The 24899-nt window shown below is 31.4% G+C and overlaps 1 protein-coding gene across 1 annotated transcript; it reads left to right on the forward strand.

Annotated features, from left to right (window-relative positions):
- Positions 1-5352: 5352 nt before the first annotated feature.
- Positions 5353-21455, forward strand: LOC118198096 (uncharacterized). Its single transcript, XM_035369690.2, has 4 exons — positions 5353-5520; positions 12955-13027; positions 15953-16055; positions 21099-21455. Exons 1-4 carry the CDS (start codon positions 5472-5474, stop codon positions 21240-21242), a joined length of 369 nt encoding a protein of 122 aa, XP_035225581.1. The 5' UTR covers positions 5353-5471; the 3' UTR covers positions 21243-21455.
- Positions 21456-24899: the final 3444 nt, after the last annotated feature.

The raw sequence follows: 24899 nt of genomic DNA on the forward strand, positions 1-24899 counted from the left end.
TGCGTCAGGGAAGCTATTTGCATGTGATTAATGTAGTAAAACGAAAGTCCTAGAAAGATATATGAAGAAGTAAATTATGTTAGCTACATGGAACTCATTCGGGATTAAGCTGACAAATTACACAAGCAGGAAAAGGATCGTTGTAGTAATGATAGATAGCGTTTTTATTGTAAAATTATTATTCAATTATTATTGAAAATAATTGAATAATAATTTTGAATTTGAGATATACAATTTAATCAGATGTAACTACTTTGGAAAATATCCCTTTTTATTTTAAGTTTTTTATTCTCCGACTAAAATAGAATTACAAATAATTCACTGAAAAATTAATTTAATAATTTTTTTGAACTGGAAGCAGACGTTCACTAATCATGTCTTGTCAATGTGGGATATTTTACCAACTCATGCGCCACAAAATCTACATAATGTCTGTAAATAGAAAGAGTTGCCAGCCTACTCGCTCTAAGTGTTTAATAGTTTGTTGTTCCTCTTACGGCATAATAAATCTTAAATTATTTATTAATACGCAAAATACTTTCTGATTAACTTATCTTCAATCACTTATTAAGACCTGGAAATGTCGAGGAAAAGTTAAAATAGTGTTTGTGGCTTGTCCCACCCGATTGACAGTAACATCAGATCAAGTCTCTGATATCAGAGCAAGCCAACGAATCATCTTGACAAGGAGTCAAGACTGCGCCTGTCGTTGGCAAGAACCTTGGGCACTATATAGGTGACAGTATACGACTTTGCCCAGTTTCGCCCTCCTCGGGATTCGAATCAATATCTTTTGGTACGGCAGTCAGCGTTGCTAACCATTATCCCGTTTAGGCGGCAAAGTTAAAATAATTCTTTGTCTCAACCAGTCTTGAAACCTTAGGTAACAGCCAAAATAAAATTTTCCTACACATACGGTTTACATTCAATCATACAACTTAATTATCAATCAAATTTCAAAATTTTACTCTTCCATCAAACCCATTAATTATTTATTACATCTAAATATTACGTTAAATATCTAAACATTAAGAAAACATTGCCTATACCAGCGGTCGCCAACCGGTAGTCCGTGAAGACTAATTATGGTCCGCAGAAAAACTGGGACATAATTCATATTTTTATGAAGCTTCAGTTTAAAAAATGACGAGTAACAACACTTATTATGGAATATGCTTTATACTTTTTTTTTTAATTTTAGCTACTACTTTTAGCGAAATTCCTTTTAAATTTAGCGACTTTTTAGCTACTTTTGCAGGTGTACCTAGCAACATTTGAAAGTGGAGTTGGCATCCTTGGGTATGCTGCTGTTATCAGTAATAGCGCGAACTGGAATCCTCTTTCCTTTTGAATTACAAACATATGTTATTGTAGTCGTTAATGATACAGTTTTTCTCCGTGTCAATAGGCAACTTGATGGATTTTTATGAGAATCATCTGCATTCTTGTTTATAAATGCATCACTGGAGGTTTAAGTTTTTGTTTTATCTAACTGTTTATCGATGACGCCATTGCTGAGCAAACAATGACTATTATGTTTACAATAATTAAAAATTTGCAGCATAACACTATCAGTTTATTGACATCGCTTTTGCGTTTGCCGGTTTGTACTTACTTGCTTTTGGTGAAGTTCCTTTTCAGTAATATGGAAATGTGAAGCTTTCTGTACAAGAAGGTAAGATTTTTGTATTTTTCATGTAATTTTTCAATGTGAACGAAATATATGTAGATTACTGATTATTATTGTATAAATGTATTTACCTTTTCTTTTTTATTCATATTAGTGATCCGCCAAATATAAAATTATATATGTAGCGGTCCGTGAAGTTCTAAGGGTTGACAACCGCTGGCCTATACTCAGTTGACTTCATAAAAGAATACAAAGCAAGAAAGTACAGTAAGAAATAAATAAAATTAACTTAAAAATCCCCTTTTTTTCCCTGCTTCAGTTAACAATAAAGTTATCATGGTATAAGAATATTATCTTAAAATAGAAATTATAGGCTAAAAGTATAATTATAATAGCGTGTTCAAATGTCATTTTCAGTCTGAAGACTATGAAAATAAAATATCTTTTTCTTCACACTTAGTGAATTCAAAACTGTATTAAAATGATCTTCTTATGGTCTCCTAAAGCTATAATTACTTTTTGAACATTAGTAAGTTTATTGGTAGATCCTACTTTGTTATTATTTAAAATGCTTAAAAACGGCATGTACCATTATTAGATGATGCTCGTCACTTACACTCTGAAATGACATTCTGATCTTCTAAAGTTGCTGTGACTGGTTGCACGTTCAGACGTTTACAGATAAATCTTACCTTTTTATTATTTAAATGTTTAGAAATGGCATATGTCATTGTTAGATGATGCAAAGCACATAATAAAGAACTTGGAGTAATACGTGGTAACGACGTGCAAGGTGAATGATATCATTTTGTACGTTTTCGTTCGGAAATATGCACATTCTTCCTCTGTGATTTTTTTCGCAACAGCATAGTGAAAATATATATTATTTTGTTCTCTTACCGAAATATTTCTCCCGTTTTCAAGTAGAGTACTTGTGATTCGCCAAGAGGATTCGACTGTAATCTCGAAATGGCAAGTCGGTTGACTTGCGTTTAAGCCTGACACCATAAATGGTAGTCAATTTACATTTTCATGATGAATCAGATATGGAAGAAGTTTTCATTTAAATGAACAACGAAGGGAGTACTTAAATAAGTACTTCTTCTTTTAAATCTGTTGCGATTTTTCCATGTACGTTCTTTCTATACTTCCGAAAAGAAGGCTTGTTACTTAAGATCACATATTTTGTGGACGAGCCCTCAACAGTTGCTGCCAACGAACACGTAGCTTGTCTGTAACTTTATTCTATCAAAACGTATCCGTCAGCGTTACCAACGCAAGTAAAAGGCTGAGTATTTTTGCTGAAGACAAAATTTTACTATGTTCTTTTTGTGACAAATACCGTGACGTTCACTAGATTGAACACAACTTATAGATGAAGTAAAAGATTTAATTTCAGTTTAGAATTAAATACTAATGAATTGCGAACTACAAGTCAATTAATATAGGAATTTAAAGATGTCTTTCTAACTTCATCTAGTGACACTGGACGCAACACTAGATCTTCTCCGGAAGCCATTCTTCTACGAAGCAACATTCTCGACGCCATTCTTTCGCAGAAACAGAGCACATTCTTCAAATCAAAAACTTCCAAAGGCTTGCAAGACAATAAAACTAATAAATCTTCTTCTAGTCCTTGAGCATTACCTATCGTGTTAGTAACACCAGAATACACATTTAAGTAACACTAGAAAGACAGATGTTAATCGTTGCCGATAACTGAGGACACTTTAGACACGTTAACAAAAAACAAATGGTCTTTCACACTGGATCTGAAACCCAGCTCTTGACAAAAGGAAAGAGATCTCAAAGATAATCAAAAGAATGCGTTTCGTATTGTGCAAGAACAGGTGCTACTTTGGTAGACGGTTGCACGGATTTTGGCGATTTTTTGGCAATTTTTTTTTTGGCGGGCAATACGACTTATGGTAAACCCATTGCTAGACAAGTTGTTTATGGTAACCGATGCTTTGTTGTCATTTTATTTAAAAAATAATGTGTTTTATTATGCCTAAATTCCGTGTTTTAAATATTATTTATGACTTCAAAATAATAAAAATGAATTTAATTTTGCATTTTTATTTGAAATAAAAATTTTATTGTTTATGATTTTTATGTTGTGAATGATGTAATGAATGACGTCACATTATTTTAAAAGTAATTGGTTTTAATATCTATAAATTTATTCTAATGTTTTAAACACTATTTATGGGTGTTAAATATTAAAATACAATTTAATTTTCCATTTTTATAAAATATGATTTTATTATGAATGATTATTTAAATAATTTTAATTTTATGCGTGATGTAATCAGCTCCCTAATTGGTTACTGAATATTTGTGCATTACCGCGCCATTTTAAAATTTTATTATTCATCTCTTCGAATTCCTCAGATTTGAAAGCGAATGGATGTGTCCGTTTCGAATATGAATGTTGTTATTGGTAATTACCAAGATTATTGGTATCGGAATAAAAAAAAATTGCCGTTTGAGACCTTATTTTGGCCAACCTCGCTTTTCTAATCAAAGATTTATTTATAAATTGTTAATAGCGTCAGAGGAAATTTATTTTAAATTTTTGGAGATAACCTGGCTAATTGCTTCTTCAATGAAGTGTGAGAGATGTGGATTACACAGATGAAGATCGTTAGCGGACCGGTTTTTTTTTTTTTTTTTTTTTTTTTTTTTTTTTTTTTTTTTTTTCGTGGTACTTATCAATATACGACAGGTTAAAAAATGTGAGTACATAATTTTCTTTTACTTCATAATTGTATACTTCAATTTTTATTAAAAAATTAATACAATGTTTTAAAAAATTCCTGAGATATTTATTGCCGCATATGTTTAAATGTTAATAAATTAATGTTAATAAATAATTAAATCCTATAAAGCTTATTTTAAAGTATTTAAGTAATATTTTAATTCTTTTAAAATTTGGTATGATGTTTTTAATTCGATATTCAATTTGAGTAATATTTTAATCCAATTAAATGTTGCGCAATGTTTTTATAGCGGTGTTTTTATTCTATTATATGAAAGTAATAATTTAACCTTACTTTAGCATTTTATAGTCTTAGTAAATGTATTTATTTACATTTGCCAGCCATCTTAAAAAACAACGTGTTCAACAAAAAATTAATCCATTATTTTTAAAGGTATTTATTTTTTTTTTAAGTTTCGAATACTTTACTATATGCATAAAATACGTAAAAACAGCATTTTTCAAGATGGCTGACGACTGTAAAATCCGCGCCAACAATTGCTCCAATGTAAATCGCCAAAAATCCGTGCAACCGTCTACCAAAGTAGTACCCAATAACAGTTTACAGTCAAGAGACTGGATATCAACACACTTGACATCTTTTCAAGTTCTTTTCGAACTTCTATCTTCAGTGTAAATTCTGCATAACAATATTAATGTATGTACAACATATTTGTAAACATCTTTTATTGACCGATTATAATTTCCAATATCACAATTCAATATAATCTCCAGTAACAGCCGATACTAGGAAAGATTTATGATCGAACTGTGTTGCCAGGTTTTATTGCAAAAAATATTATGTGTCTTGCTAATGTTTTTGCAACATTTCTAGAACGAGAGCGTTGAAATTATTACTGCGTGATTTAAGTGACATATATTATTACTTTATATAAAAGAAAACTGCCTTTGGCAACTATTTCCTGGAACTTTTTTTTATATAAATACTGACTTTAGATAACATTAGCTTTCATCGTTAAAGCAATTCTGTTAACATCATTTTCACAAGTTTGTTGGGTATTTAATTTGAAAAAATACACTTTTTTTTTTATTTGAAAAATCACGTTCGACTGATTTTTAATGAAATATTTTTTGACTATTTTTATCCTGGTTGTTGTCATTGAGAGAGGTAAATAAATCTAGTTAAGTTATTTTGTGTTAAGATTTTGTTTAATGTGAAAAGTATTTAAAATTTTTTGTGTTTGATTTAAACTAAAAGCATGAACTTAGTTAATTTGCAATACTGTGTTTTGACCAAATGATCTAACAATAAAAGTAACTTTTTACAATTGTTTAACATTTGCTATCAAATTTCTGATGACTAAAATTATCCAGAATGAAAACTGAGTTAATGGCTTGATCTGTAAATGATAAGTAAATACAAATATAAATGGGAAATGTAATTATTATCTCATTGTTTTCGTGAAAAAACTCAGACAGACGAAATCATCATGATAATTTTCTCCATATTTAGTTTACGCCGCTTAATAAAAATAAATAAACAGATAAATAAATAAAAGGTGCTATTTTGGGTAGACGGTTGCACGGATTTTTGGCGATTTACGTTGGCACAGTTTTTACAATCGTCAGCCATCCTGAAAAACACTGTTTTTACGTATTTTACGCGGCCCACCAGCGGCCGAGCGGTAAAGTCGCTGAACACTGGTAGTTCGGTCCGAGGTTCGAATCCCGCGAACGGGCTGGCTGCATGGGTGTTTTCGTGGTTTTCCCCATGTGTAACGTGTATACGAGCCAGTTTCCCTTAGAAAGTCCTCCACGAAGGCATCCCTCCTCTTAGGCAGATAGCCCTCGAGGCTTTGCCATAATCACACACACACGTATTTTACGCATAGTATTTAAAAAAATAAGGTGTTACTTTGGTAGACGGTTGCACGGATTTTGGTGATTTTTTGGCGATTTTTTTGGCGAGTAATACGATTTATGGTAAACCCATTGCTGGATAAATTATTTATAATAACCGATACTTTGCTATCATTTTATTTAAGAAATAATGCGTTTTATTATGCATAAATTCCGTGATTTAAATATTATTTATGGCTTCTAAATATTAAAAATCAATTTAATTTTGCATTTTTATTTGAAATAAAAATTTTATTGTTTATATTTTATCACATTTTATGTTGTGGATGATGTAATGAATGACGTCACCTTACTTTAAAAGTAATTGGTTTTAATACCTATAAATTTAATATAGTGTTTTAAACATTATTTATGGCTATTAAATATTAAAATATAATTTTGCATTTTTAAATGATTTTATTATGTATGATTATTTAAATAATTTTAATTCTAGGCGTGATGTAATCAGCTCTCTGATTGGTTATAGAATATTTGTGCATTACCGCGCCATTTTAAAATTTAAATATATCTTCGAATTCCTTCAAAGTGTCTCTTTCAAAGATGAATGTTGTTATTGGTAAGTACCAAGAATTATTGGTATCCGAATCAAAAAACTGTCCTTTGAGACCTTATTTTGGCCAGCCTGGCTTTTCTAATCAAAGATTTAGTTATAATTCTTACTAATTGCTTCTTCAATGAAGTGTGAAAATGTAGATCACAGATGAAGATCGTTAGAAGAGCCGATTCTGAGGAAGGCCGTATATGGAATTGTGGTCATGTTGGAAGAAATAACCGCTGTAACGGTAAGAAAAGTATTAAACATTCCTCCCTTTTTACCGACAATAAACTAATTGCTGTCATTTTAGCTCTAGTGTACGAAGCGTTCTTATTTACTTATTTTAAAGTATTTAAGTAATATTTTAATTCTTTTAAACTTGGTATGATGGTTTTTAATTCGATATTCAATTTACGTAATATTTTAATCCAATTAAACGTTGACGCAATGTTTTTATAGCGGTATATTTATTCTATTTCTGTGCTGTATGAAAGTAATAATTTAACCTTTCTTTAGTATTTTATACTCGTAGTAAATGTATTTATTTACATTGCCTGCCATCTTAAAAAACAACGATTTCAACAAAAAATTAATCCATTATTTTTAACGATATTTATTTTTTTAAATTTCGAATACTTTACTATGTGGCAAATAACGTAAAAACGGCGTTTTTCAAGATGGCTGACGATTGTAAAAACCGCGCCAACAATTGCGCCAAAGTAAATCGCCAAAAATCCGTGCAACCGTCTACCAAAGTAGTACCAAAAATAAATATCGTTAAAAATAACGGATTAATTTTTTGTTGAAAATGTCGTTTTTAAAGACGGCAGGCAAATGTGAATAAATACATTTACTATGAGTATAAAATACTAAAGTAATGTTATGATTAAAAATAATTAAAAATATGTACTTACACTTTTTTGAGTATTTAACCTGTCGTATAAGTACCACAAAAAAATCGGAATCATAATTTAGATATCAATGAAAAAATTTTTTTAATTTAATCTAAGGAAAAAAATTTGAAAAATGTAATCTAAGGAATTCGAAGAGATGGATGATAAAATTTTAAAATGGCGCGGTAATGCACAAATAATCAGTAACCAATCAGGGAGCTGATTACATCACGAATAGAATTAAAATTATTTAAATAATCATACGTAATAAAATTATTTTTTAAAAAATGCAAAATTAAATTGTATTTTAATATTTAACAGCCATAAATAATGTTTAAAACATTAGATTAAATTTATAGATATTAAAACCAATTACCTTTAAAGTAATGTGACGTAATTTATTACATCATCCACAACATAAAATTACGTAAAATATCATAAACAATAAAATTTTTATTTCAAATAAAAATGCAACATTAAATTCATGTTTAATATTTAGAAGCCATATATAATATTTAAAACACGGCATTTATGCATGATAAAACGCATTATTTTTTAAATAAAATGACAACAAAGTATCAGTTACCATAAATAACGTGTCTAGAAATAGGTTTACCATAAGTGGTATCGCTCGCTAAAAAAAAAAAAAAAAAAAAAAAAAAAAAAAATCGTCAAAATCCGTGCAACCGTCTACCAAAGTAGCACCAATGGAAAATAATAATTTATAGATTTTCGAATTCTTTCATCTGCCCAGGGTACATAGAAAATCATAACTATAACTCTGAGTGTTACTTAACATTAAGAAAATTATTAGATTTTCTATCTAGAAAACAAAATGAACAAGTGTTTCGGTCAGTTTCCGTTATGGTTTGTAACTTGACCTGCCACGACTTCTTTTTAAAATAAAACGAAATTATTAAATTGCTGCAATTTAATTTAGATTTGAAAATTAAGTTGAAATTATTTTAAACTGTTGTACTGTAGTAGCATTCCTAAAGACATTAGCTGAAAGGACATATAAAACTATCACTTGCACAAAGCTAATTCTTGGATCCTTACATTTCCAGTTACGTTCTGTAGATCAGAATTCGCGACCCCTTTTTATCACTGTGATTTTTTGGCGACCCCCAGGACCCCATAATATTTACAAAATTTTTGTGGGACCCCCATAAGTATTGCGCAAATCCAACACACGCATGAGTGAAACTGTCAATTTTTTCACCTGTATTGCAATATACTATTGCAGTTTTAGGTTATTAACTTTAATTTCTAATTTTTAAGACGTAGAACAATGTGAAAATTTTAAATAAGTAACAGGTGAAATGACAGCGTTACGTGCAAAGCAAGGAAAATGAACGTTTATATTATAAAAAGAATGCGTCGAAAATTTTCGTTTTTTTCTTTATCTGTATTGTCTTATCTTTATCAATTTTCAGATACATTGTGTAAAAATATTTGGTAATTGTAAAATTATTAAAATAAGTTAAAGAAATATCTAAACTTCTGAAATTTGTGGCGACCCCCTGCTGCAGGTCCCGCAACTCACTTGGGGACCGAGACCCAAAATTTAAGAAACCCGGCTGTAGAATATTGTCCTGTCATCTAAAATTTTCGGTATGCCTGTTCCGATGTAGAATAAATAAGCTTGGGAATCCATCAATACCCCAGACCCAACACAATAAATCCGAATTAAAATGTTTTCCCGAATTAAAATATTAGTATTCATTTTGGTTGTAGTAAACAAGTCATATTCACTACATCCGAAATGTTGTTTTTGAAATCAAAAATCTTGCAAAAATTTTATATCATTCTTTAGCTCTCGCATTATCTCGTTGTAATTTTTCTAATAATGTATAAGGTGTTCTAGTTTAATTTTAAGTTTTTAAGCATTTTTAAAACGTACTTGTTATTTTTAGAAAACACATTTTGTGTTCTTACAAAAAAGAAAGTATTCAGGTTTGAAATATGTGTTGCAAGCCTCATGCTGAAGTGATCGGCTGAAATAAAAGTACACTTACGTCTTGAATAATTTAATCTCTACTTATTAATTAAATGATGTCTCCTCGTTAGTTTATAATGGAATAATAATGGCAAAATTCATCAATTTAACTATTAGATTTTATGTTCTAAACTTAAAATTTCTGGGGGACTAATTCTTAATTTGTAACCCTGGCTTTACCGCTTAACTTAAAATCGATTCAAGTGTTAAACTGAATCCTCTTATAACAAAAGCAGATTGAAATCTAATAATTTTCATATTTCTTATTTGTTATTTATCTTTTTATTTTTCATATAAAAAAATCTGATGTGTACACCACATGACTTCCTTGTACGGAATATTAAATTATACGCATTTTTTCTTGCATTTCATTTAAATTATTAGATTGAATTAAACCTACTTCGCCGACACCGCATAAACCACAATAGAATAAATGCATTCTTTAAAATTCACTTTGTTTACCATAGCGACACTCCGGCGCTAGGTTTACTTAACAGTATTATGTTTTGTTCATATTATAACTCAGAATGCACAAAATTTGTATCATTTAAAGAATTATCTAATCGTTGCCACATGTTCTATTCAAATATTATAACAAAGCTAGAACGATGTATAAAAGAAATTAAGCAAACAAAACGAAAAAGGAACAGTTTTTCACAGACGATTGAATAATTCTCATTCAATTAATTCAGTTTTCACTTCGCGACAAGGCAAAAATACATAAAAACTCAAAATATCTGTATTAAAAATTACGAAGTAAATCTTAAATACTTATTTCCTCGAAAAAATTCCAGAAAGGATTAAGCATGATTTAATTCGCAATAATAAATGAAGGCGTTATTTTTGTGTTGCGAAGCTTAGTCTCTCTAGATTGGCAACAAATCTACAATTCTGCTGTTTCAAATGTAAACAAATATGTCCGCCATGTTATTTAAAACTTAACCGCACTTAAACAGCTTTTAAATTGCTGATAATTGTACAAATATTGCTTCTAGAATTACGAAAGCAATAAAAACTTTAACCGGAAGATAAAAACAACATAATTCAATCATTTTTAAAGCAAAAAATGTGCAATTTACAAACATATAAGAGTAAAGAAACTGAGTTCACTGAGCCGGGTAACAGAGTGGATATATTTATAAATATATTTATATACGTTTGGTGCGGCGGATTGCATCCAAGATACGAGGTGCACATCTACATCTAGTAGTCTTATATACAAAATTTCAACGTTCTGAGGCTACTCGTTTTTGAGTTATGCGAGATACGTACGTACGCATGAACGTACGTACATACGTTCGTACAGACGCTACGAAAAATTCTCTTCAGAATTCATTTTAAAGCAGTTTTTTATTTTATTTATTTTTTTATTTATTTTTTTTAGGAAAAGAGTCTTTTATTCTGTCCTTATGTATAGATATCACGCAAAAACATCGTTAAATTGCATTCGAAAGCGGTCAAAGTGGATATTTTCGTTGAAATATGCTGCCTGAAGCTTTTCGCGATTACAGTACTTCCTTTTTACTTCGTACAAGGAAGTAAAAAAATCTGATGTATACACCACATGACTTCCTTGTAATGGAATATTAAATTATACGCATTTTTTCTTGCATTTTATTTAAACTTATTGGATTGAATTAAATCTACTTCGCCGACAGCGCACAAACCACAATAGAATAAACGCATTCTTTAAAATTCACTCTGGTATTTGTTTACCATAGCGACACTCTGGCGCTAGATTCACTTAACAGTATTAATAATTATATAACAGTTAACTTATATAATATTTATATAACGGAAACTATGTTGACTGTTATATAATCCAATAATTATATAACAGTTAACTTATATATTTCGTTCATATTATAACTCATAATGTACAAAATTTATATCATTTAAAGAATAGAATTATCTAATCGTTGCGACATGTTCTATTCAAATACTATAATAAAGCTAGAATGATGTATAAAGGAAATTAAGCAAACAAAACAAAAAAGAAACAGTTTTTCACAGACGATTGAGTATTTCTCATTGAATTAATTCAGTTCTCACTTCGCGAGAAGGCAAAAATACATAAAAACTCAAAATATCTATATTAAAAATTACGAAGTAAATTTCAAACGCTTATTTCCTCGAAAAAATTCCAGAAAAGATTAAGCATGATTTAAATAATAAACGAAGGCATTATCTTTGTTGTTGGGAAGCCAAGTTTCTCTAGATTGGCAACAAATCCACTAGTCTCCCGTTTCAAATGTAAACATCAATGGCCGCCATTAAAAAAGCCGGAAGATAAAAACAACATAATTCAATCATTTTTAAAGCAAAAAATGTACAATTTACCAACATAGAAGAGTAAAGAAATTGAGATCACTGAGCCGGGTAACAGAGTGAATATATATATAAATATATTTATATACGTTTGGTGCGGCGGATTGCATCCAAGATACGAGGTGCACATCTACATGTTATAGCAGTCCTATATACAAAATTTCAACGTTCTGAGGCTACTCGTTTTTGAGTTATACGAGATACGTACATACGTTCGTACAGACGCCACGAAAAATTCTCTTCAGAATTAATTTTAAAGCAGTTTTGTAATTTTTTTGAATGAAAAGAGTATTTTATTCTGTCCTTACGTACAGATATCACGCAAAAACATCGTTAAATTGCATTCGATAACTGTCAAAATGGATATTTTCGTTGAAATATGCTGCCTGAAACTTTTCGCTATTACAATAGTTCCTTTTTACTTCGTACAAGGAAGTAAAAAGTTTTTCTAACTTCTCGAAACTTTAACGATAAACTCTAGAGGTGTTGCACTATAATCTGATGTTTTCAGACTACATTTTCTTTTCCTTAAATCTTTCTTAAATTTCTTTAGCGGAGTTCTTTTAAAATATCTGGTCTTTTGAGTTCATTTTTATTTTCCTCTTTACTTGGCGTATATAACACGAAATTTAAATGCCAGTTTATTGTGAATTATAAATAGAAATATTAAAAAACAATTATTAACTGCTTTGCAGATCTGATAGTTTCATAATTTGCATTCCAATACCTTTGTTTTTAAATTGAAACTTTCTTAATATTCAAAATATATATAATTTAGATTATATTTTAAACTACTTAAAAAGCCTATTAAGGTTATTCAGTATATCGCAGATCCGTTTTGCATTACAAAACCTGCAAAGGATATACATAGACTACTGACTATGAGACATGAATAGTATATTCTGTCGGATTGGGTTTTTTCCTTAGGTGATATGAGAATTAAACACCGAAGACAGAGCATAATGACCACAAGCAGCAATGACGACATCACTACAGAAAAGTAAGTCAACTCTCTCTGTCTCTCTCCCTCCCCCTCTCCCCCTTTTTAACTTACGAGTTCGATTATAGTACATATGGTTTTAACTGAAAACATTTTAATTCAGGTTTAATAATATGGACGGATGAGTTTGAGTTCCTAAATGAAAATTTTATCGTCTTATATTGAGACAGATAGATATATTAGAAATTCGAGGTATTAAGAAGCAATATTTTGGGGAAGACAAGTCGAAATGAAGGAATTCATCTCTTGCGAGAAAAATAGTTTCATGTATGTATCATGACTTTCACAGCACTGCCACAGAGCGATAATTATATTTCGTTTACACTTCTAAGAATAAAACATTAGTACTTAAGGAGGAATCATTTCTCAATAGTGTCTTCATCTTTTTACAATTCTAGGAATGACGCGAGAGTAATTTATGTTCCTAAATTTTGTTATCATTCGGTGCAGACTGCTCCATGTAACGGGCATTTTATTAAAAAAAAAAAAAAAGAATAAGTGCATTTCATTTAAGTGAAAATCATTTTCTTTGGAATGTCATTGTGATGCCAACATGGAAATATTAATAAAAATATCTGTTGTCTAATGAGGAAAACACATTACAATTTACCGTGCCAGATATCAGCAAAATATTACTCTTACAATAACCAGGCACAATACAAATTCTGTATCTACATAAAAGTCTTTGAACATACGCATGTACATTAAGTAGTATTATTGCCTGAAATCATGGGCTTGGACCTCCCTGAATCGTTTTTTTCTGATATGATTTACAGAGTAAATTTCAAGAACATATTATTTGTTAAATTGTATTCAGTTTTATATAGAATAAAGTTTATGTTTTGTCCTAAATTGTGAAAAGTTAAAGGTAGCCATGAAAGGATTCGAATAAATAATTGTTTGCATCTTTAATTGTATATTCATTAATAATGTCCAAATTTCAAAAAGCAAAATGAACTCATATCAGTTACCCACAGTGCATGATCTCATTATACGCTTTCAGAATCAATATAGCGAAAGAATCGGAAAAGAGATTGCAACTCAATATTTTAGTTATTAATTGTAGCTTGTTATGAGGTACGCTTAATAATGGCCTCTTTCTTTAATTTAAAAGAAATATACCTAAATTTAAACCAAATTTCTATAAAAAATTTAAGTACCTAGTTACAATCTTTTCCACAAATATGTAAATTAAAGTTTATAACTTTCAATCTTTTGGTGAAACAAAAAACTTAAGAATACGGTTTGAAAACTTCTTAACTTTACATTAACATAAAAAACAAAGAAGCTCAAAACAATGTCATGTAAAACGTTGTCTGTATATTTAAGTTGGCTTCAGACAAAGCTTTCATGTTAGATTAGAGTTTCTGATGCCAGTAAACCAGTAAATCAGATTTAAGCTAATAATACACCTGTAGAACGATTTCCTGGTTTTTCGAGAAATTGTGAAAAATAGTGTAAAATTTTTTTACCGAAGTTAAGTACGAAGTTAAGTAACAAGTCGACAACAGTTTACTTTCACGTGTTTTGAGAAACCTATGCCACATCATTAATACTCTGGGACTTCTAGAAACATCATTTTAGTATTTTTCATTGCTTAATTCTCATTAACAAAGGCTTGGCAGCAACTGATGTACAGGACTATGAATCGGTTTGGAGAAAATTATCGCCAGATTAAGTTACAATCAAAGTCTCTGAGCGCTTTGATACTTTGGACTTTTTGTTACACTTGATACGATTTTAGACAAAACCATCGTCTAGGAAGTTAGCATTAAAAGACGTAAAGTAATCACTAGACAATCATAAAAATGAGCTCAACCTGAAAAAAACTATAACAACTTCAGAAGCAGCAATAAAAAGGGATTGTGGAAGAAATTTCTTCTTCAGAAGAACAAAGGAAAAATTATTCTAGTTCTCTAATTCGAGAAATTTGGCCAAAAGAGGTAAACTGTAAAATTATGATATACCGTTATGACTTTGATAAAACATTAGCAAACTGCTGCGCAAACCTTTTATAGCCAATGCCAAGTGTCACTTCCGAAACATTTTAAAACATGAGTAAAACTTTACAACAAATCACATTGGGCATATTTAACTTTACAACAAATCACATTGGGCATATTTAACTTTACAACAAATCACATTGGGCATATTTAACTTTACAACAAATCACATTGGGCATATTTAACTTTACAACAAATCACATTGGGCAATTTTTGAGTAAAATGGAAGCTTAGTGAGCCTCATAAAGAGTGGAATGGTCTTTGAAGAATCTCCCCACCAGAAAAAAAGGAAAAAGAAAAGGAAGAGAATAAAAATGAAAAGAAAAAGAGGAAAAAAAAGAAGACAGAAAAAAGAAAAGAAAAGCTAAAAAAGATTTCTTCTGAACTTGCCTGATGTTTTGATGAAATGGGACGCCTCATCCAAACCATACCATTTTCCTATCGTTTGCCTCTCTACTGTCCAATCTTCCTTCGTCAGATACAGGAAAATTAAATTAAGATTTCACCTACTTTATTTAGTTAGTATTGTATTTATCTTTTTAATGATTTCCATTAGTTATAAACTTGGACGCGGTGTACTATTGTAAAATTTAGGTAAACTGCGTTCAGGTACATATTAATTCATTTTTCATTTATTCCTATGGAGCCAACTGACTCAGTTTACGAGCTTTAGGTTGACGAACAACCTTTAGGAACTAATTAAATTCATGAACCGAGATTTCATTGTATATTCTTTTAAGTATATAATTTTGTTAATTTCCGTTTCCTTAAAGTGCTATATGCCAGTAGCTCATTTCTTCACAGTATTTTTGCATAAATTTGAAATAATATGGATTACTTTACTTTCAATACCGCTGCAAGAAGATGTAACAAGAATAATTCAACATTGTTTGCTCTAAGTGAATTTTTTTATCTCATTTAGCTATGAAATTACTCATTTAAACAATGGCTTGTATCTTTTACTGCAAAGGATCATAAAAATCCAGATTTCTAAAGGCATAATAAATCCAGAAGTCATTAAGCAAGTAAGTTATATATTTTTTAAAACACTGCTTTGAGTTACATTTCCAAATTTATGCTCGAGAACGGATATACATAAAAGCATGCTTAATGCTTTTAAATAGCAGGGACTAAATTTAATTTTAGGTTTTCACCGCTACGAAGGCCGCAAGTGGTGGTAATTTTATTATGGAGGCATCTAATAGGCGGCAACCGTTACTTCCGATGAGGAGACAGATAATTTTACATCCATGCTTTCTCCAGTATTCGATCCCGTGCCCTTCGGTATTGCAGTCGGCTCCCTTAACAACTATACCGTCTGGATTGCATACTTAAAATTACTAATTATGGTATTTAAAATGAACAAAAATATACAGATCTTTGGATTTTAAGACTAGAACCAATTGTTGAGTTTATTTTCTACTTTTAGAAAAGCTTTTGAAAAAAGAGGAAGGGGGAGAAATAAATTCTTGAAGTGATTTTTAGATAGAAACTCATCTTATTTTTACATATTTATTATGTCAATGGGGAACGTTCAGACACTGCTAATACACTCATAGTTGCCTTTAAGCATAAAATTATGCTACTAATGCACTCATAGTTTAAATAACTGTTGTACGTATAACCATACTACATGTTCACTCAGTATTTGCCTATTATGACTAACTTATTGGAAGAAAGTTTTCCACAACTTTTGCATATGAGAAGAAAATTGTCTTTGAAGTAAAATTTTGTAATAAAGCTCCAGTTCTTACATTATACCTTACTTCGTTTATGATAGTTAACGTGTAACATCCTTATTTTAGTCCAAAGGTCCTTTTCTCCTAAAGGACTATTGTTTTCGTTTTGCGATTTTGTATTGGTTCGCTATAAATGTCCGTTTCACTTTTCAATCTGTTGCCCCAAATGTCAGAGTCCTCCATTATACTTGAAGAAATTAAATAATAAAAAATCTACATAAATGTATGTATATTTCTCACATTGTGATAAAACAACGATACACTGAGCCATCGAATTTTTAATGACGTAATCCTGTTGTAAATATGGGCATGTAGAAGCCGAAATTTGTAATTTCTAATTTGTTTTATTATCGATTTCCTATTTTGTAAAACTTTAACGAATTTTTAATTAACAAACTCAAGGATTTCAAATCGAGTAATGGCAACGTTGTAGAGAAAAACATTTTAATCTCCACCGAGCGGAACTGTGTATCGTAAATTCTAAAGATATGCTCATTTTAAAACTATTTCGCGATATTGCTGTTGAACTGAATTTTATGGTAAGTGCGAAGAACGTGATATTTAATAAATAAATGTAACACACAAAATGTTAAAAAAACGCTCCTTTGGGCGTAATTTAAAATCTGAAACCTTTAAGATTTTTTTATTGTTTACTTTTTTTCCTTGATAAGTGAGAAGATTTTCGTTTTGCTAGTTTTAAAATTATATCATTGCATTGCGTGGTAATATTACGCTGTTAATGATATTACGGTTTGCTATAGTACAGAGACATTAGATATTTTTTGGAAGCAGGAAGAGTGAAAAATGAGCAACTCCAGGGAATCGAACCGCGGAACTCTGGATACGCGTCCAGCGTGCAGACCACTACACCACGAAGGCACGCTAAGAAGGAGGGAGGAATACCTTATATACTCCCCCTTTTAAAGGGCGACTGGAGTTTTTAGGGGACCCAATTGTCAAATCATCATCCACCAGCCTTTTACTTCGGGTGCCACTGTAGAGACATTAGGTATATTTTGGAAGCAGGAGAAGTGAAAAATGGGCAACGCCTTCGCCGGGATTCGAACCATGGACCTCTGGATACGTGCCCAGCGTGCAGATCACTACACCACAAAGGCGTGCTAAGAAGGCGGAAATATCTTATAAGATCTACCAAAGCGAAAGTATGTTTGGAAGTCCATTAAACAAAAGTGGAATTGCTGCAAAAAATGACCTAACCATTATAAAATCTGTTTATCAATTTCACGCTGCTCTGCGGCTGAGGATGAAAACTGTGACTGTGAAGGCTCATATGTTATTGTCTGTAAAGATTGGATGAGTAAACTTGCAAACTCTTCAACTTTTTACAAATCTTCAAATAACAGAATTAGTCCATAATTTTTATACAGTCAAAAGTCGTTAATTCGGACACCCATAATCTGGAATGATCTATAATCCGGACCTCAAAGCTACAAACTTTCTGCGCATGCGTCGCGTCGACCTTTACGGCTGCGAATATGCGTGTGCGCATGCGCAAAATACGTTTACTCATGCACGTTTAATGAGTAACGGACGATATAAGCTAAGCTAAAATTATCTAATTAAGTTAATGTTGCAGATTGTGTTGTTCCTTAATCTTCGAATTAGATCCGGCTTATTATTTTTTGCAGACTGTTAGAGCAATTTTATAAAAGTAAGCTTGAACTTTCGATTATGTCAAATAAAATTTTAAATTTAAATAAATTTAAAATAGTATGACATTACATTTGCAATATGGTTTGATATAGTATGATGTTACATTTGCAACACATGGAGAAATATTCTTACTTTACTCATATATGTCTCATAGCCAAAGTTATCGGATATTCACTACTGATGTTTCTTACGGATACACTTGTGTTACGAAAAGAAAGAATCGAATCTCGCATTGTGTTTGTTATGACTATATACTTCAGCACAAATTCTTTATTAGTTATGGTAAACTTATATTACGATTTTCTGTTGTATGGCCAACAGTTGATGACTGGCAACAGATCTAGTGTGCTTATGATACACAACCAAAGCTTCATTTCAATTCGAAAGCATTCTGTGTGAGATTGAAGTCGGTGCTTTTAATCGGTTTTCAAGAAATGTTCCAAGAAATATTTTTCTTTTAATCCTATTCTTGCAGAGTAATCTTTGTCTAAATCAACCACACAGTTATTTTTTCCATTCTGAAGAGTTGTGTGGCGTGATTCTTGAATAGATTGTCTCTTCGTTTATTTTTGGAAGCTGAGGTTCGAATGGCACTTACTCCATCTTCAATATAGCGACTTATTATATTTTCAATTATTAGTCAGTGACTTATTATATCTTCAGCTATTAGTTAGTCAGCTTAGTGACTTATTATATCTTCCGCTATTAGTTAGTCAGCTTAGTGACTCAATATATCTTCGGCTATTAGTTAGTCAGCCACTTACCACTTATTATAGATTCATTGTTCATTGGTTATCGAAACTGACTGCCATACCGATTGTTCCAGGTTGAAATTCCGGAAAAGACATAAACGTTTTTCAGCATATAATGTCTATGCGGAAAGGAAACATTCAAAATGCACTGCGACCCAAAAGTACTGTCGACAGGTTGGCAGTAGGGGAAGATGGTGATAGATTCTCGGACAGCCACACCCGTGGATTTTATCCCTTTAAATTGGGGCAGAAGCTTAACAGTTAGCAAGGCTGCGTGTTATCTAATACATACCTATGGGAATTCACAGGTGTCCTCCTTGCTTCACCCTGTACCTGTTATAGGCCAGCAAATATAAGATAAAAGCAATTATTGTCGCTACCATCAGGACTGTACAGCAATAGATGCTTGGATGAGCATAAATTTGGCATCTCTCCGTACATTCATGTATATAAAACCCATGTTTAAATGAAATATTTTAAAACATCTCTTACTTTATACAAATACGTTTGTCTAATGGCGCTGTAATAAATATAAAAAAGTCGCCTTATTTATACCTGCCTACTTTTAGATCATAAAATACTTTGAAAATAACTTAGATTTTAGATCATAAAGGGAGAAAAATATTCTATTTGATTCTAATTATTGCATGTATCGCTGTAACTCAAAGGCAACACATGAACGGAGGAAGTTGTCTGTTTGGTCGATTGTAAAACTTCAAGAAAATATGGAAAGGACTGACAGATTCTTTAGAAATACGCTTACAAGCAGAACTCTGTCCATTGCTTTCTTTTTAATATACTAAAAGGTATTTCTCCCGCCTTCCGAGAGTGCCATCGTGGTATAGTGGTTCTGCACGCTGGGCCGATATTCCAAAGGGCCGTGGTTCGATTCCCGGCGAAGGCAGCTGCTAATTTTTCTTCTCTCTGGCCTCAAAATTACCTAAATTCTCTACAATACAAACATTACAAACGGTGATTTCAGCTATTTAAAAAATCTTTTGAATTTTCAATAAGTCTTTTAAAATAATTCAGAAGTTTTTTATGATCACCGTTCTTTGTATCGGAGTTATAAATAAAAAGGATATTCAGTCGTTTGAAATTAAGCATTTTAAAACATTTAAGTCAGCAGCTGTCGTATTACAGTTTTTTAGCATTTTTAAATGGTGTTTTTATTTTAAAGTTTTTAATTTTTCATTCGCATTTTCAATCATGAATTAAAGTTGTACGATTAACATGTATAAATTATTATTGATGATCTTTTGCACTTTTTGGCGGTGACTTAATGCCACACGTGATCGCTGTAAACATATTGTTGCGTGCGTACGGGTTCGTTATGAAATGAATGCACAAGTCCAATGAAAAATGAACAAGAATTTATTATTATCACAACAAAAATGCTTAAATTTTCTCAAATTATCATGCAGTATTTACAATATCTCACAGTAATTATCTTTTAACTACTCAAATATCCAATAGAACGTAATTCAAAACAGCTAAAGAACGCTAATCCGCGAATTCGCTACAATCAACAAGAGCAGTTTTCTAAACAACAACAAACTAAGCAACTACTACAAACTGAGATGTTTTCCTCCTTTTATAAGATTTTAAAATCACGCGCTAGAATTTTCCAGTACTTTCTCGAAATCAAAAAGAGATATTTATTTATTTAATGCACGCGCTCTTGTATTTTTAATTTTTCGGCTTAGCTTTCTTCTTTTAATATTCGTCACGCGCTGCACTGCGGAGGAAATAAAACCATTTAATTTGTAATTGAACTAACATTAGCTTTTTAAATACCAAATTCGTAACAATATTTAGTTGTTGTTAAGCTGATTGTTAAGAATTCTTTCCCGGAAGAAAATTCATATAATTTATAAGATTACCTATCATTTTTTTCTTTCAGGCTGAAAATGTCTCGGACCAGATCACTAAACTTGGAGGAAATGTAAATGATCAAAATAAGAAACTTCTGAATGACGTGATTCTTTTTCAGGAAGTAGCTAACGACAAATACAAGCATGGTGCCACGATACCTGGAACATTATAATGACTGCAACATTCTATCACTTTTCTAAGCATTTAAAATTGATTGGAATATCATAATAAAATAACAAGATACTTTTATTATTTGTTCATTTAGCTAATTTGAGTTATACAGATGTGAGTATTCTGGGTGATTTTAGTCAGCTAGTCCGATTAAGACTGTTTTGTCGGTTGTTCGTATTAAAGGAATTATTAAAGAAGTTCTTTATTAAAGGAAAACTGGATAACTTGTTTAAGCATAAATTCATTCCATATTAGAACTAACTATATTTCACTTAAATAACAAATTCGAAAATAATGAAGACGTAAATACAGTTACTAATACGATGATGAACCCTAAAATAGCTCAAGCAGAATTTTTCACGTATATTTTAATCGTCCTGAAAAGTTAAATTATTTATAAATTGTGATTATTTATAATTGAGAGGAGTAAATTAGCATAGGCAAGAAAGCAGTGGCGTAGCGAAAGAGGGGGCAAAGGGGATCTATCAGGCCCCAGGCGGCGCTTGCAGAGGGTGCCAAATCGTCCCCAAGACAAAGAAGATTTCCGGAAAATTTGAATTTTTATTTTGATCGATTTCTAGGAAATAAATTTTAAATTAAAACCTATTATAATATAATTAATTATTTCCTTGATTTGTCTGATAAAATATGTTACAAATAATGTTTGCAGCAAATCAATGAAATATCTCCTTTAGCAAAATATTCTTTCTTGTTTCTTTCTGAACACTTTATTTTTCTAAAATAGTGCACACCTACAACTTACACTTGTTTAAGAAGGTTGCTATTTATGTTTCTGGCCCTGGTAACAGTACTTGTTACTAGGCGACCGCACACAATTCCAATCGAAAGTCTGATATTTAACCATCCCTTTTTTAGAACGTTTTGCCATTTTAGAGTGATTTGTGTTGTTTACAGTAAACTAAAAAAATGGAATTGACTCGTGAACATTTTCATAACTTTCGACGGGGATTATCAAGACAAGAGTGCTTCGATGAACTTAACTCTTTATACAGCGATAAAGCACCATCCTATAGCACTGTAAAAAACTGGTATAGCGAATTCAATCGTCATCGAGTTTTGCTCCAGGACGAATTCCGTGAAGGTCGTCCAAAATCGGTTGTTGTGCTAGAAAATATCGATGCTATGCGTGAACTGATAAAGCAAGATCGTCATGTGACATACGGTGAGATTGAAGCATGTTTGGGCATTAGTATCAAGCATTAGTAAGATATTACATGAACATTTGGCCGTAAAAAAGATTTGTTCGTATTGGATCCCGCATAATCTGACAAACGCTCAAAAGAAGGCGCTTGTCGATTGGTGCGAGGAAATGTTGGAAAAATACTTTCAAGGTGCATCAAATGCTGTATAGTCGACAGCTGTATAAACAGCAGTCGACTACTACTGTATGGGTTTTTCAAGACGAACCAAATCCAACAAAAAGTGGTTTCGCGGAAGAAGCACATCGAAACAAATGGTTGCCTGTTTCTTCGGCATTACCGGTCATGTGGGCAACAGTGGCGTTAGAGTCCGAATGGTATTGACCATTTGTTTGCCAGAAGTTAACTGAGAAATTCGAGAAAAGCAAAAGAAGAGGCGACGAAGCAAATGGTTGCCTGTTTCTTCGGCATTACCGGTCATGTGGCAACAGTGGCGTTAGAGTCCGAATGGTATACGACCATTTGTTTGCCAGAAGTTAACTGAGAAATTCGAGAAAAGCAAAAGAAGAGGCGAAATCATTCTTCGTCATGACAATGCGAGTCGTTACACATCAGCTCAAGCAAAGAAATTTTTGACGGACCGAAGTATCGAATTGATGGTTCATCCGCCGTACAGCTCTAATTTGGCACTCAATGATATATTTTATTCCCGCGCATCAAAAATAAATTACGTGGTCTGCGATTTGTGACACCTACAGAACCGGCTGATGCATTCAAAACACATGCTTTGGAGTTACCTCAATCGGAGTGGAAAGTGTTTCGAAAAATTGGTTCAAATGCATGCAAAAGTATATTAGTCTTCATGGAGAATAGTTTGAAAAGAAAATGAAACCAGTTTCGATCATAAACATATGATTTTTCATTATTAGGTCAGAAATATAAATAGCAACCCTCGTATATTATACTCTCTTCGACTTTGAACTATTACTAATTCGGCGGTCAAACTATAAAAATCAACTAATAAGTGATATCAAAAGAAATCAATATTATGTACTTTTATTTGATTTAACTCCTGATATCGCTCATTAAGAACAATGTCGCAAATCTAGGTATGTAGGCATTGATTTTACCAGCAAAAAAGTTTCTGTCTAAGAATCTTTTTTCGGGATTTACTGAAATACATGCTAAAGAGGCAACTTCAATTGAAAATACGATTTTAGAAAAATTAAATTTCGATCAGATTTCATTAAAAAACTATACATCATAATATTATGATATCGCTACCATGATATCAGGTCACATATCTGGCGTTCAACAAAGAATTATAGGCAAAAACTAATGAAACTGTATTTGTAAACCCTGATAACCACACACTAAATTTAGTCGGAGTTAATGCAACTAAGCAAAATCCAGTCGTTCTAACATGTTTTGGAATAACTGAAAACGAATAACTCTTTTTCTCAAGTTCATCATTACGATGGGAATTAGAACGTGCTTTAAAGAAAACTGTTAAAGATGAATCTAAAACAAGATGCAGTGATAGAGCAAAAGAGGTTAGTGGGTTTTTTTTTTTTTTTTTTTTTTTTTTTTTTTTTTTTTTTTTGTCGATGGGCTGGAAGAATTAGTAAAACTATTAGAAAAATTAGCAGAGAACAGTACCATAAATGATACCAGAAGTGAATCTAAAATTTTATTCTAAAATACGCTGAATTTTAATTTCATAAGTCCATTTTTGCAGGAACTCCTGAGGAAACCTGATTGTGTGCAGCTCAGATGACAAGATCCTAAAATGAATTTTAGAGAAGTGTTGTATGCTGTTGTATCATTAGAGACAGCTTACAGAAATTCGAGACGAGATCTGTAAAGAAGCAATAGAAAAATTTAAGTCTCTTTGTGAAAAATGGGGTATTAATACAACAGTCCATGTTAGAAGACGCCGTGTTAGAAAGGAACACGATCTCTGTTTAGAAAAACAGAAAAACATCTCCAGAAAAGCATCTCCAGAAGTGCTTCCTTCACCTCCAAGCAAGAAAAGCTGAAATGAGACGCCATAAATATTGACTGAATCATCCTGCATATTCTTTCGGCTTTAAAACACCTGCCGGCTAGCGAATCACATTTTTATTTTAAGCTTTCAAATGGCAGGGAGGGGGAAACATTTTTCTATCCTATCTATAATCCTGTACTTATTTGGAGTGGCATGATATACATAAATATGCTTTTTGTGTGTGGTGTGGTGTTTTTTTTTTTTTTTTTTTTTTTTTTTTTTTTTTTTTTTTTTTTTTGTTTTGTTTTTGTTTTGTTTTGTTTGTTTGTTTGTTTGTTTGTTGAAAATTAGTTTAGCGAATTATGCATTTCCTTTACTTTCGGTTTTGATCCAACTTGTTATTTTGTTCATTCTATTATTATTATTGCTATCTTATGAAAATTAAAATTTTAGTAAAGGATAATATTTATGCTTTACTCGTTCCTCGAAACTTTACATTCATCAATCAGAA

Source organism: Stegodyphus dumicola, chromosome 3 (assembly GCF_044657685.1).
Source record: "Stegodyphus dumicola isolate Sdum_Otavi_A_Nest chromosome 3, ASM4465768v1".
Taxonomy (NCBI): domain Eukaryota; kingdom Metazoa; phylum Arthropoda; class Arachnida; order Araneae; family Eresidae; genus Stegodyphus; species Stegodyphus dumicola.

What these genes read in the sequence shown, in the direction of transcription:
- LOC118198096 (XM_035369690.2), top strand. Translation starts at nt 5,472, where the DNA reads ATGAAATATTTTTTGACTATTTTTATCCTGGTTGTTGTCATTGAGAGA. An exon ending in GGTTGTTGTCATTGAGAGAG is followed by an intron (nt 5,521 to 12,954) that starts GTAAATAAATCT and finishes TTTTTTCCTTAG; the next exon opens with GTGATATGAGAATTAAACAC. An exon ending in ATCCAGAAGTCATTAAGCAA is followed by an intron (nt 16,056 to 21,098) that starts GTAAGTTATATA and finishes TTTTTCTTTCAG; the next exon opens with GCTGAAAATGTCTCGGACCA.